General features: G+C 44.5%; 1 protein-coding gene across 2 annotated transcripts in view; it reads right to left on the bottom strand.

Moving 5' to 3' along the window:
- The window catches only part of Shrm (Shroom), a 169410-nt gene that overhangs the window by 55105 nt on the left and 100982 nt on the right, over positions 1 to 13323 (bottom strand). For both annotated transcript variants that reach the window (XM_066744240.1, XM_066744239.1), the window contains exon 7: positions 11555 to 13303. In XM_066744240.1, coding sequence (XP_066600337.1) covers positions 11555 to 13303 — 1749 coding nt within the window. The remainder of the gene's footprint in view (positions 1 to 11554; positions 13304 to 13323) is intronic.

Here is a 13323-nt window from a genome sequence, read left to right as displayed (position 1 = left end):
TATACGCGTGTGTCACTACCAAACTTGTACGTTCTGGTTTATCCGCGAGTTTCGTATAGATGGAGCGCGGAGTCTATAGGCGAATTACCATTCGGCAATCAAGTATAATGAGCGAGGAGCAAAAGCAAGCGCGCGACGAGGGGTCATGAGAAATGTCACGCAGAGTTAAACTGCGGCAATTCCGGAAAATCCGACAAAACGATCGATCGATCTCGGCTCTAAATGTGTTATTGTACCGAATAAAGTAATATCTAGGAGAAATCACGTACCGAGAGATTCAGAGGATTTCGCGTGTAATCAATGCGTCGCCGCTGTGATTGGAAAACTGTTTGACGAGGCGAGCCGTTGATCGATCCAATTGGAAAAATGCGAGGACCCTTCGGTGAGCGTAGAGTTTCACCTGGAACGACTGTGCACAAATTGTTTCGACTGGATCCCGGTATCGCTCGTACCCACACGATCTCTCTCGATCATCCGGAATCATCGATCTCGCGAGAATTAACGGCTTGTGATTCCTATATAGCGATCTGCCAAGTTTTTCGCGCGAGTCGCTCGATCGCGCATGGGGCATATGGCATTACAGCAGAGAGCCGCGCGACTATAATTCCAGCCGGGAGAACGACACAAGTGCATTTGCCTTGTGTCCTTAGATGCTAATCATAATTACCGTTCGGCGATTTACTCTCGCGCGTCCAGGATCGTCCGTCCCTGTGTGTCGATTAGATCGAGATGGAGATTTCCGTGTGGCAAACGGCGCGTTTTATTAGCCGATCGCGCCGCGCGCGCGCACCGCCTATCTCCAATCACCCACGCCACTGCACTATGCACAAGGATCTTATTTCTACTTTATTACCGCGGCGACTCCCCGGCTGAGCCAAACAGCTACCAATCTATCTCACCGCGCGATACTCTAAAATTAAATCGACATTATTTTATGGAAAAATCTACTTCCGCCAATCGGCCAATATTGCAGATTAACATATACGTACTTATACGCATCTATACCAGAGCTTCTCTCCAGTGGAATTGCAAGCTTCGGATGGTAGACAGATTGAAATCGAGATTACACACACACACTCGACTGCATGCCTATATCTTTGATGATAACACTCGCGTTATGCTGCATATAGGTATATACTTACTCGTTTAGAGAGAGAGAGAGAGAGAGAGAGAGCAGTCCATCTATGATAGCTATACATACAAATGTATGATAGTATATACATTATGAAGAAGTCGACCGTGCATATACGCAACGCAGACGAGAAATTTGCAAAGTATGCTTGGATATTGAGCAAATTCCGATTATATATATATACATACACATCCGCTTCTCGAGGATATCTTACGCGAAAGGAAAAAAAATGTTGTAGGTATACGTACGCGGTACGTGTCAGCTGAGACGCGCGAACGCGTACATATACAACTCTTTCTCGTTGAAATCTTTCGCGTGGCATCAGCGAGGAAGCGCGATTAGACGATTGAGGTTTTAGAGAATGGTCAGTTTGCTCGTTTCTAAACAAGTGTCACCACTCCGCGAAGAAGCTGCTTCGATAGAACGGTGGCAGCTATATAGCGTTGAGGTTATTTCTATTCTATAGATAGCAGACTACGTAGTAAGGTGGAAAAGTTTTGACCGTTCCAAAAAGTCAGCTGGCTTACTTCCTGGATCGTCTTACGTGAAACGAATCTAAAACGCAATGAGCGCGAGTTTGAGAAAAATTGGCACGATCGAGTTACTGCAGCAGAGAGAAGGAGCGAGCACATGGGTGTCCCATTTATAAGTTAACTGCGGTCACTGTACCTGTGTGCCCCTAACAGGAAGAAAAACTTGGCGCATCTGCGCTACCTGCGGACTGCGGTTTGCCCTGTCCAATGTCCATGCACATGCACATGCACACAGCCAGAGCGACCAGAGCGAACTCTCTTTCGCCGCGCAGCACGAGCCACATCTGCCTGCAGTGCATGTATGCAGGTGCTGTACGCTACGAGCGCAACGACGAGACGAGTCACAGGCCAAGCTTGGCAAACTCGAGTTCGCGACGCATTGGCTATTAAACTCCATGGGAAGTCACCGACCCCGCAACTATAAGCGCACGTTTCCTGCAAAACGCTCCTCCTCTCATCAACCTATCCTCCTAATACGCTCTCTTCTGCAAATTTCTCCATTTTTTAACATTAATCGCGATGCATCTTGCGTGGGGAGTTTTACTTTTCATTCTGCTACAGAGTCTCCACTCCGGAATATGAATAAACACACCAATGTTTACTATTATATATATGTATATATAAGGACTGAGATAAATTACATTTCATACTAATAAATCATGCCTTCATTCATCAATATAGTCACGATGAAATTCTTCATATTTAAGAGACTTTAATTTAACAAGTTCGCGACATTGTGACCCACCGGTCGACTATACCCTTGTTATTGATATAATGAACGTGCTTCTACTCACAGGTGGGTTACATATAAAAATATTCAAAAAAGCCAAGTATAACATAATATAGCATTTATTTATATTTAAACTGCGTTAATAAAATGATAAGAACAAATTTGAAACGTCCCCGAAGAATTTCGACAGGATTATTCAACGTCGAGAAGATGTTAAACAGCTATTAAATTCGATCATAATCAAATATTTGGTTGGGATTTAATCGGTTCTTCTTTTTTTTAAACTAAGTAAATTGTTACACAAGGTTTAATCAATGGAAGATTAATTGAAATCGAGTAGTTTTTTTGCGTGTGTGTTAATTGTAAGTAGAGAAATGAGACAGAGAGCATTACTTTGAAGCATATAGTATGTGGCGAACGATCCAAGGGTGGATATATGGAGAATATAAATATTTCTCTCTATGAATATTTTGCATAGTAGGGAAAACCGAAGTAGATGGATGGATAGTGGCTGCAAGTAGTAGATTCGTAGCGGCCGTTGTAGTAGACGGAGGAGAATCATCTTTATCGAAATGCTGCAAGGGGGAATTTACGGGATCGATATATTTGCTTTCGTATATCGCATATTCCGATCGTCTCAACTGGTTTCGCAGTGCTTTCTCGGAGAAGGCAAAATCGTTTGAGTCTCGCGCAGCAGTCGCGTAGCTCTTGTTGGAACGTTGCTGGTTTTTACAGGGCAATCGAGAGGGAAACAGCGGCGCACGAGTGCTGGAGAACTTTGCGGACCGAAGCTTTATTGCTTTTTCAGTTTTATCCGAAGCACGAGAGCACGTGCCACTTGGTCCGCAACTATTCGCAGTCTCGATCGTATGCATTCTTCCAGCCTGCAAATATTCCAACCGCGCACCCTGTACGTAATACGATCTTTGATAAAGCCCATTATACATTCCTCCACTCTACAAATTTTCTAGAGAAATTCTACAATAAAAGCTGATTGAAAATCTCGGCTGCTTCGCCGCGGTTTTGTGCTTTCTTTTAATCGAGCGTCGAGAGTCTATGCGAGTAAAGAATTGACCTTGCGGGGCGCGAACCGTGCAACCATCCGTAAAAGCTGATTCGGAAGCTGCAGAGACACGCCCACGCGCGCACATTTTATATTACCTATCTGCAGCTGGTTGATTCGGTTCATACGGGGCAGTCGCCGCGGGACCAATGGTAAAGGAAATATTGAAAAGCGATCTTTGGTGCATGCATGGATGTAGAGTACGTCTCTCGCGAGCGACGAACGAAACTGTCAGCGAAAGACAACTTTATTCTTGCAGCTATGAGCGAGAGATGCTCACGTGTTTAGCCAGGTGCAGTTTGCGTTTGCGCGACGAAAGCGCTGCTTGCATCACGGGATACCGTGACCAAACGCGGCCACGAGACCTTCGAAGAAAATACCCATCTAGCCAGAAGTCGGGGAAAGAGTTTCCTTATATACTGCGGAATTTCTTCCATCGCTCTATCCTTATAATACTTTATCAGAAGGGCAAAAAACTTATCGCCAAGAAGGCAGTAGTAGAATCCCTACCATTAGATTTATAGCCCGTGACGATAGGTACAATTTCTTCGTTGAAAAGAAACTTGATTTTTAAAGGAAATTGATTAGTGCTATCGCAAAATACAGATACGCTACTTTATAAAAAAATTCTGCCTCGACATTTTTTCCTTGCATCAGCATCGATCGTTATCTCCTTCTTCAAATTCAATTAGATATACTATTCTTGGAATAGCAGAACGCGAATGTGCTGGAAAAGCGTGAGCGTAAAAGCGAGCACAAAGAATAAAGCGCGGCGTGCATGACCGCAGCTAGTGCAAGGAAACAACGGATATAGACGCAAAGCTACAATTTTTCTTCTAGTGCAATCGATATGTGTATAGCGCGTGCATATATATATATATATAGATAAACCAATATGAACGTTTGGAAGCGAAGAATGGTAGAGGGGCATAGATCGATGTTCGAGAAAAAAAACATCTCGGTCAATTTCAAAACTCTATTATAGTATATATATATACGCATGCCCACGGATGGTTCTAACGAATATAATGCTCACTTACTATTTTCCTATGTTTTCTTGCATGGTTTGGATGATTGATTCAATGCGGGAGGATGAAATCGGATGTGGCGGAAGAATCAGCGAGGGGAATGATCCGCCAGCCGTCTATATCTACTGCATGGTAACGCTGAGAGACGTTTATTTGCTAATAAAACGAGTATATCTCGCGCGATTTAACGACTCGGAGAAGCTAGACCATATAGCTGGGGTAAATTGTGAGAGAGAGAGAGAGAGAGAGAGAGAGAGAGAGAGAGCACGGATTATATTGTATGTATACGTATCGCGCGCTGTCGCGCGATTCGAGTGAGCGCGCGCGCGGGAGTAGGTACCGTTTCTTCTCGAGACGGTCCGTGAGTTCGTGTCCGGTGCCTATACTAGCTGTGCGCCTGTGCCTCGTCGTCCTCGTCCGGTCTCGACTGGCTGGTCATTGTCTTTCGTGTCGGCGACAAATCTACGGCAAACGTCATTCCACCGTCATTCTCGTCGTGTTTTCTCGTCCCGGTGGATTCTTCGAGTTCGCTAGAAACCAGAACGAAATGTACCCGGCCGGCGGAGCTTCGCGTAATAATACTCGTCACGATATATTTACCGAGAATGACCAAACGTAGAGGAGGAAAAAGTAGGAGCCTGTAGGTTTATCTCCCCCCCCCCCCTTCCCTGCTGCACATGGCCACTTCCGTCACTAGAATCGCGCATATATCGCGTACGTTGCGTCCATCCATCAGGCGACGCGGCGACCAGTGTGAAGTTAGCACCCCAAATTTTAAAAATGGAAAGAAACCAAACAGTTCTGGTAGCATCCGAACAAGTCGTACAGTTCCTTGTTATTTTTCAAAAGAGTTCTACAGATTGAACTCGAAAAACTAGAAAAATAAGATGATGTGCGGTGTCAAATTCACATTCTCTAATGTTCAAACGCTAATATCCTTTAAACTAAAAGTCCTATCGATAAAATCTATTAGACATATTTATAGAACTCTTCGGGGTGCCATCGAAACTCTAGTTGGAAATTGAAAATTAGAAAAAATTTTTTTTTCTCTTTTTCCATTTTTCACTAGAGTTCTGACAACACCCCAAACAGTTCTATAATTATGTCTAATAGATTTTATCGATAGGACTTTTAGTTTAAAGGATATTAGCGTTTGAACATTAGAGAATGTGAATTTGACACCGCACATCATCTTATTTTTCTAGTTTTTCGAGTTCAATCTGTAGAACTCTTTTGAAAAATAACAAGGAACTGTACGACTTGTTCGGATGCTACCAGAACTGTTTGTTTTGTTTTTTTTTTCATTTTTAAAATTCGGGGTGCTAACTTGACACTGGTGACGCGGCGGCGGCGCGGCGCGGCGATGCGACTCTTTCGACGCACGATCACTTGCAATGCACCATTCGTCGAATTCCAGCTGAAAGCTGGTCTTTATGGAAAACGCTAGCTGCCATCGGTTAGTCCCCTTCAAGTTCTGCTGCACAGACACGTCGACACCTCGATAATAATTTGTATCTATATTCCTTTTAATCATTTCGCACAACTCATGGCTGCTACATTCACGTTCGAAGAGTCTCTCTTCACGTCTCACCGGTTTTAAATATAATTCATATAGATCGATATAGTTGAAGAAAATAAGTAACGACCTATGCTAATTATAAAATGCGTGATCGATGTACGATTATGTTCTCTTACGGAATATTATACAATTAACGCGCGTAGGTACTATATATAGCTGTATATTACGCATGTATAATCTATATAACATGGAAAGTTTTCGGTTTATAGTCGCGCGTACACGGTCTATTGAAAAATCTCGTGGTTTTTTTATTATTATAGAAGCTATAGTCTAGTTGGAGTGTCGAAAGAGCGAAAGGTGTGTATGAAAATTGAAATTGAGGGAAAAAAGATGTTATAGGGTGCGGGAAAGGTGTGGGACGCGCTAAAAAATTTCTGTGGAAATTGGAGGTGCAGTTAGCACGGATATCAACGTTAACGTTACGGCGCGTACGTTACGTTTTGGTGTTACGAAATTCGGAAATGCCACGAAGCACTTTCCTTTCGTTGGATGCTAATCGGTGTATTTTAATGAAGTTATACTACCGGCTTTACCACTATCGCGCGCCTCGACAGAGAGCGCTATAGATGGCTTATTATGTATGCTAGCAGGCTAGGCAGGGGGGCACGACAACGACGCCGTGCACACGCACGTCCAGCTATTACTCGCGCGAGTTGACCCGATTTCCTAAGCAATGGCCAAACTAGTCCGTGCAGTGGCGTCCGTGTGTGCTGGAAGCTAGGGTCGCGAGATCCGATTCGGAGGACGAAATATATATTAGGTACATGCAAGGGCGGCCGGCCGGTACGGAGATGAGTACCTATATATATATATATATATATATATATATATATACTCTCCTAAGCATATTATTGCAGCTACAATTTCCTCGATCGTGCGCTGGCAACTAGCGCGAAAATTAAAGCGACAGAACGCCCAGTATTTAGCCTCCTGTAAATCTCGGAATAATTAACGATCGGTATTCGCGCACTAGCTGCTAATAAAACGCCAATAAACTATCCTTACCGCGCGCGTGATAAGCTCGGCTAAAAGATCTTCAATCGCTAAACGGTTAGTTGCGGCAATAAAGCATAAAAGTTTCAACGAGAACGCTATAAATACTTGCAAACGAACCGATTCATCGCATCTGCTCTGCAATTATTGAGATAAGCAGCGAGCGACTCGCCCCTTGTAGCTCTATTTTTATATCGCCCGACTCACGTCACTATATGTATATTGTATATATACCTATCCTGCACTACGGGATTTCTTCGAGAGATGACTCAACGTGGAAATACTTGAGATAGATGCGAGCTAGCGATAAGAATGCACCTTCGATAATACCGCGCATCGGTCTCTTGCTCAAAAAATTCCCTCTCATATATATATATATATATATATAAGAGTGGGCAAATAATACGTGACATAATCAAAAAGAGGCATCTATATATATCAAACACACACGTTCTGGCAAACATTTTCACTTTTTTATTGCTTCGTATACCGACGGAACGATAAAAGCCATTGGTGTATCGGTAAACATACAACCGCGTGCGAGCTTCGAGTAAATCATAAATATTGAGAAAAAAAAGCTATAATATTATACGTTTTACGTGTGTGTGTGTTTGAGAGAAATTATATTAATTTATCAGATTACTCGCGCGTATTATATAATGCACTTTTCAGGCTTTCTCGTTGCACCTGCGTCTTTTCGTGCCTATTTAAACGTGGAATTCGGTCAAAAGTTGTTCAATTTTCCATTTCAATTCGATTCATATAAGCGCGCATATAATTTCCCAGGATTTTTTAGCGTTGCCCAAAACGTTATATAGAATTAGTATTACGCGATTGAGATTTATCACTGCGGTGCACAGCTCCGTTTGAACAATATACTTTCTCCTGTTTAAATATTTAATAAACTTTGCATTGCACAACATTTACGACAGTCTAATTTATCACAGGTTTCACCAACTACGTATCCTTCTCGAACAAGCTTACGAGCTCTAACCACTGGTCTGAAAAAAAGAATCAATCGTCTCGACGTTTATTGCGCTTTATGGTTTGTAAGGTCAAAGGTTTTAACAATGATTATACCGGTGATTCAATAGAACAAGTATGAATTTCAGTAGCAGCATTAACAACAAAACAACTCCCTTGTACCTTTCATTAAAGCTTCGCATATTCTAATCGTACAATTATATCGCGTTATATGTGGCACATATAGTTGTTAACGATGTGAATCTTTCCATCGAATATATCCTCATCCGATAGGCGGTGCATCAGCTGATGTGCAGAAACTGTGAAAAGAATTGAAATGACAGAGCGTCTGCAGCAGGTGAAGCTGCAGTGTTTTCAGCACACACGAGTCTTGCTGGAACTATATATGTTGGAAGCAAGCAGGCAAGCAAGCTGAAAGAACACGTGGTATTAGGTACCGCTTCGGCACGAGATCTGTCCATATATGTATATATATATATATATATACATACATACATACATACATATACATATGTCCGCGGTGGCTTCTCTGTCTTATTTCTTTAACAGCTCGCCATTCGGCCTATAGGAAGGAAAAACGAGGCAGCCGGTGGTGTTAAGCGATACCTCGCTGAATGTATATATAGCTATATACCTTCAGTCCGTCGAGGTCGTCGCGCGACTGCGGGTACCAAGAGACGTGGCAAAAGAGTACCGCAAACGAGTTTTGCCCGCCCGTATATACAGATGGCAAAGAAATCGCGCGAGGCAGGAACGTGCGATCGTTAATGATAGAGAACACGAGGAAGGAGAGATTTGATAAAAATTCCAAACCTCGAAGGGATTACGTAAAGAGCGTCCGAGTCGAGCCGAGTCGAGCTGAGTACCTATACCTATAACAGGAGGCTGAAACTGGCAAGGAGAGTGTCAATCGATGCGTACCTCACCCCATATTGCCCCTTATTATTGCACATAGGATATAGCGCGCCGCAGCCTCTTTCAACTGCGCAGTTGATCGAAAAACTCTCGTAAACTTTCAATTTTCACACGTGCAATGAGCAGCGGCGATAGAGGGAGATAGATGCGGGAAAGAATTGGGAAAAAAGTTGACGATTGGTAGATCTGGGTCAGAGATTTGGTTAAACGGTTAAAGCTCTCACAGCGCGGTCCTGTGCGGTGGGTCGAACATCTGGGAGAGTGTAAAATGGTGAAAGAGGCCGCGGGGAAGTATGGGCGCGATGGTAACCTTTCTCGTTGCTGCAGTGGGCTGAAAAGGTTAAGTTGGCTAGCCGCGCCAAGAGATTTCGTATTAGAGTCGCTTGCAGCCAGCTACGAGGCAGAGATCGTTCGAGCCGCGGTCCTTCCTGCCGAAGAGGTCGATCCAACTCGAGGAGTGTTCGACGAAGCGTAACCCGCAGGTCGAAACGATATCATGCACGGATAGGCCATAGGAAGCAACGGAGAACGAGAGGTGCATCGTGATGAAGGAGATGCGTGCCTGCTGGGCCGTTGCGCGCTCGGCAGCCAGTCACCCAATCAGAGCGAGGAAGAAACAAAAGAAAGGTGAAATGACTTATCGACTCGTGAGATCGAGCCTATATCCTATATACGTACGCTGCCGCGCTGGCTGGAAAACCCAACGGCGAATCTTCCAACAAATCCGCAATTACTATTAGCCGATCGTTAAGAAGCTTCCTTTCAAACGCTCTAACATTTTTCTCATTTTCCTCCTTTACCTTTCATTTCTTCAACGGCCTGCTACTATATATAACGTCAGCTTCTATTTAATTCTTGCTCGTTCTTCGGCACAGTCTCTCTCCCTCCCTCCCTCCCTCCATCTGCTTTCGTAGGCGGTTCCACGGCTTTTTAATCATCGTAAGGATGCTCCGTGGCCCGAAAAATCATGGCCTGCTGAATAAAGAGGCGTTGGGTCGGTGAGTGCACCTCGCCCCTTCAGCCATTAAACTTCACCGACCCATAAAGTGTCCCGTGTCCTCTACATACATACGTACAAGTCATACAGAAGCTATACAAGTTAAACTTTCCAAATGGTTGCCGACCATTCCACTTCTCACTCTTTTTTTTTTTGTTTTTTTTGTTTTTTTTTGCGCTCTCTATATAGAAGAACCAGCAGCCATTTGACATTTGACGGTGTTCCTCGCGATAAATCCAATTTGCTTGCTTCTACCGCCGCCGCAGCTAGTTTCCTCGTGTGGATGCTCGCATTTAATAAGCTACGTAAGCCTATAGCTTAATTTGATTAAACTTTAACAGCGAGGATCTAGGTCTGTTTATTGCTTGCTTGGTGGTTGTAAGAAAAAATCCATTTTTAAATTATAGTCGGTGCGTAGGCAGTTGAAACGAGCCGTAGGTGTCGAGTGAATCAAGTTTTGTTTAATTTGTTAGTGTGAATTAAGGTAGGTGGGCACATTAAATGACTGTCTACACCTTACGATGTCTCTTAAAACTCGACGCGATTCAAGGAAAGTCACACGCTCGTAAATCAGACACGGTAATAAGTACCGTTAGACTTGCAACGATAATCTTATGGTAATGCATGCGATTGCCGAGAGAGCCATCGAGAAAATAATTAGCGATCTTTGCAATCTCCGACTCTGTTAAAGTATCAACGTCGCTTTTTTGCTCTTGGAGAAATGACACCACCAAGCCGAATAAATCGGAGCAAAAGTTTTCAGTGAAACGTCGAGTCAATCTCAATAAGATTAGGTTTTGCTTCCCCGGAATGTTCCATCGTAGCCAACAATTTCTATTTCAATAATGTGCCAAGAATCACTGATTTTGATCACAAAATGATATAACGCGAAAAATTGGCACACACTGTACCAAAGAGATGTTTTCTACGCGCGAACTTTAGTATATTTTTAACGGTATGACACACGTGCTAATGAAGGAATAACGATGATGTGCAATTCGATCGTAAAGCTAGACTTTGATGTAACCTGCAAGAAATCGGCAATATAAAAGAGAAAGAATTGTATTAGAACATCAAATACATTCGACGAGACGAATTTAATTTTGCTAGCGGAGTCATTAATAAAGAAAGCAGAAGCAAGGTAGAAATGTACAGTTGCCTCTAATTCAATCGATCGATCGTAAGATAAGCCGAGAGCGTACGATCGGATCTTACGAGACCCGAGTACCCGTATAATGGATGATACTTCATCCGTACCACGGGAGCAGTCATTTACTATTCAATTACGTTGCAATTATAGAATTGCAAGCGGTCGTTGCCCGACTGGCGCTCGACCGACCCCCTATATATTCATTTCAGCAGAGAACTACGAGAGTTTTTCCAACTTCCGTCAATATAAGCATAAATTCAAGCCGAGACGAGATATTCGTTGAAGAAGTATCGCAATTTACAATTGATCAAAGTTATTGGCGTTTATCGAAGCAGCGCTATGGTAAACTTTACTGCTCCCATATGTTAAAGCGTACGCGCGCGCGTTACTGGATGGACGCGTTTATGAGAAATATATAAGAATAATAAAATTGGTAAAGTCGAGGCTCACCCTTGTAGAATCTGCGGTGGTGCTGGTCGCGGTGGCGGAGGTGGGAATGATTTTCTTCCGGGTGTGTTTTGCCTGGGAGCGAGAGGAGGAGGAGGCGATGAATTATTTGCCGGTGCTGAGCTGTTATACCTCTCCGCGGGACTTTGAGGTTGCGGCTTGTGCTTTGGCGGCTCGATAAACTTGGGCGACAATGCGTAATAATTCCTCTGAGTCTCCGTGTAACGTGGATGATTAGGAGGCATATATTTAGGCGGCTCATTGGACTTGTGCAAATTGGTCTCGGACGCGAAGAATTTCGCGTTAGCTTCGTAGCCCGTTCTCACAGAGTTTCCAATGGTAAAGCCGTTTCCATTATTATCGAGATACTTTGAGGAAATCTTGGAATTGTCCAGTGCAGGTAAATAGTTGGACCTCGATATTTGATTGGTGGGGCTGGTCTTATTATCGTTAGTTTTAGGCACCTGAGGTTGCGGCCTCTGTCCCGAGGACGACTCCATCCTCGGCGCAGGCTCGTTTCTCAGCAAACCGGATGCATCGGTCCTGGTGCTCTCCACCCTCATGGATTCTTGGCGAATGATCCTTGGCTCGACGGGAACTTGAGGCGAAGGCCTTTGATTTCCCGAGTCGCTGTATCGCTGCGATATGAGATCAGGTAATTGTGCGGGTGGTCTGGCGTGCATAGATCTTTCCTCGGATAGTCTCCTCACCGGGGCGACTCTGCCGTTTACCATAAGCTTTTGAGTAGAAGGGTATCTCAGGCTAGAGCGACCCGTCATTACCAATCTATGAGCGGGGAAGCCAGTGGTGAGGCCATTTTCAGCCGGTACATCCGACTCTCCGTGCTTACTCGCAGCAATAGGAGATTTAACGAAATTATGATGATCCTGTTGTTCCGGAGTGGGAGCTTTCGTCGGCGAGCCGGGCGAAGCCTTTCCAGATTTCTCCTGCTCCCTTTTACTGTGTCTCGATCGTCTAACGGAACGACGCTCGGACTTTTGTCTTTCGCCAGATTTCTCACGGCTAATTTTATCATCCGACTGATGATGATTGACGGGAGGCTTGGCGCGTTGATAGCCAGACGAATTATCGTCGCTCAGCTCTGGGGGAGGCGGAGGTAGAGGGTCTCCGCTGTCGTGAACCTCGCTTTCGGTCACCGTAGGCGGGGAAGGCGGTGGTAAGTCTGGACTCGGTACGCGGTCGTTGAAAACATTTCGAAGATGCGGCTTCTTAGGCGGTCTCTCCGGTACCCAATCGTCTATAGAGATGGTTGGACCGACGATTACCGGACCGAGCAAATCCGTCGAGAGACTCCCGCAACTATTGCTATGCTGATGCTTCGGACTCGGTAGGTCGGCGTTGATTTGATTCTGCTTTCGCAATATGTTCTCTCGCCACGTACCACCGGCGTAATCCGAAGCGGAACTGGCGCGCCTCGACGAAGGAGGTCTGGGTCTGGGGGGTGGCTGAGGTGGTGGACTCGGCGGTGCTGGTACCATTCCCTGCATAAGCTGAGGCTCCGAGCGCCAAGAGGCTTGGTGTCTCTCGTAAAACGATAACAAAGCTTTCTTTTGTATGGCCTTCAAAGTAGGATCTGATACTCTGTGACGCTTATCAGGATCTAGATAAGTGTAGCGCATTTGCTGCTGCTGCTGCTGCTGCTGCTGCTGCTGCTGTTGCTGTTGCTTCTCCAGTTCGTTGATTCTCTCGGCTACGGAGAGCTGGGGCTGAGGCGGTGAGGTTGGCACCATCCTGAAATTATATTATTGGCA

The sequence above is a fragment of the Prorops nasuta genome, unplaced genomic scaffold (assembly GCF_024137725.1).
Source record: "Prorops nasuta isolate Cenicafe-Biocafe unplaced genomic scaffold, Cenicafe_Pnas_1.2 PNAS00038, whole genome shotgun sequence".
Classification (NCBI taxonomy): Eukaryota; Metazoa; Arthropoda; class Insecta; order Hymenoptera; family Bethylidae; genus Prorops; species Prorops nasuta.
Note: the sequence above shows the minus strand (reverse complement) of the source record. Positions and strands in the feature narration are given on the sequence as shown.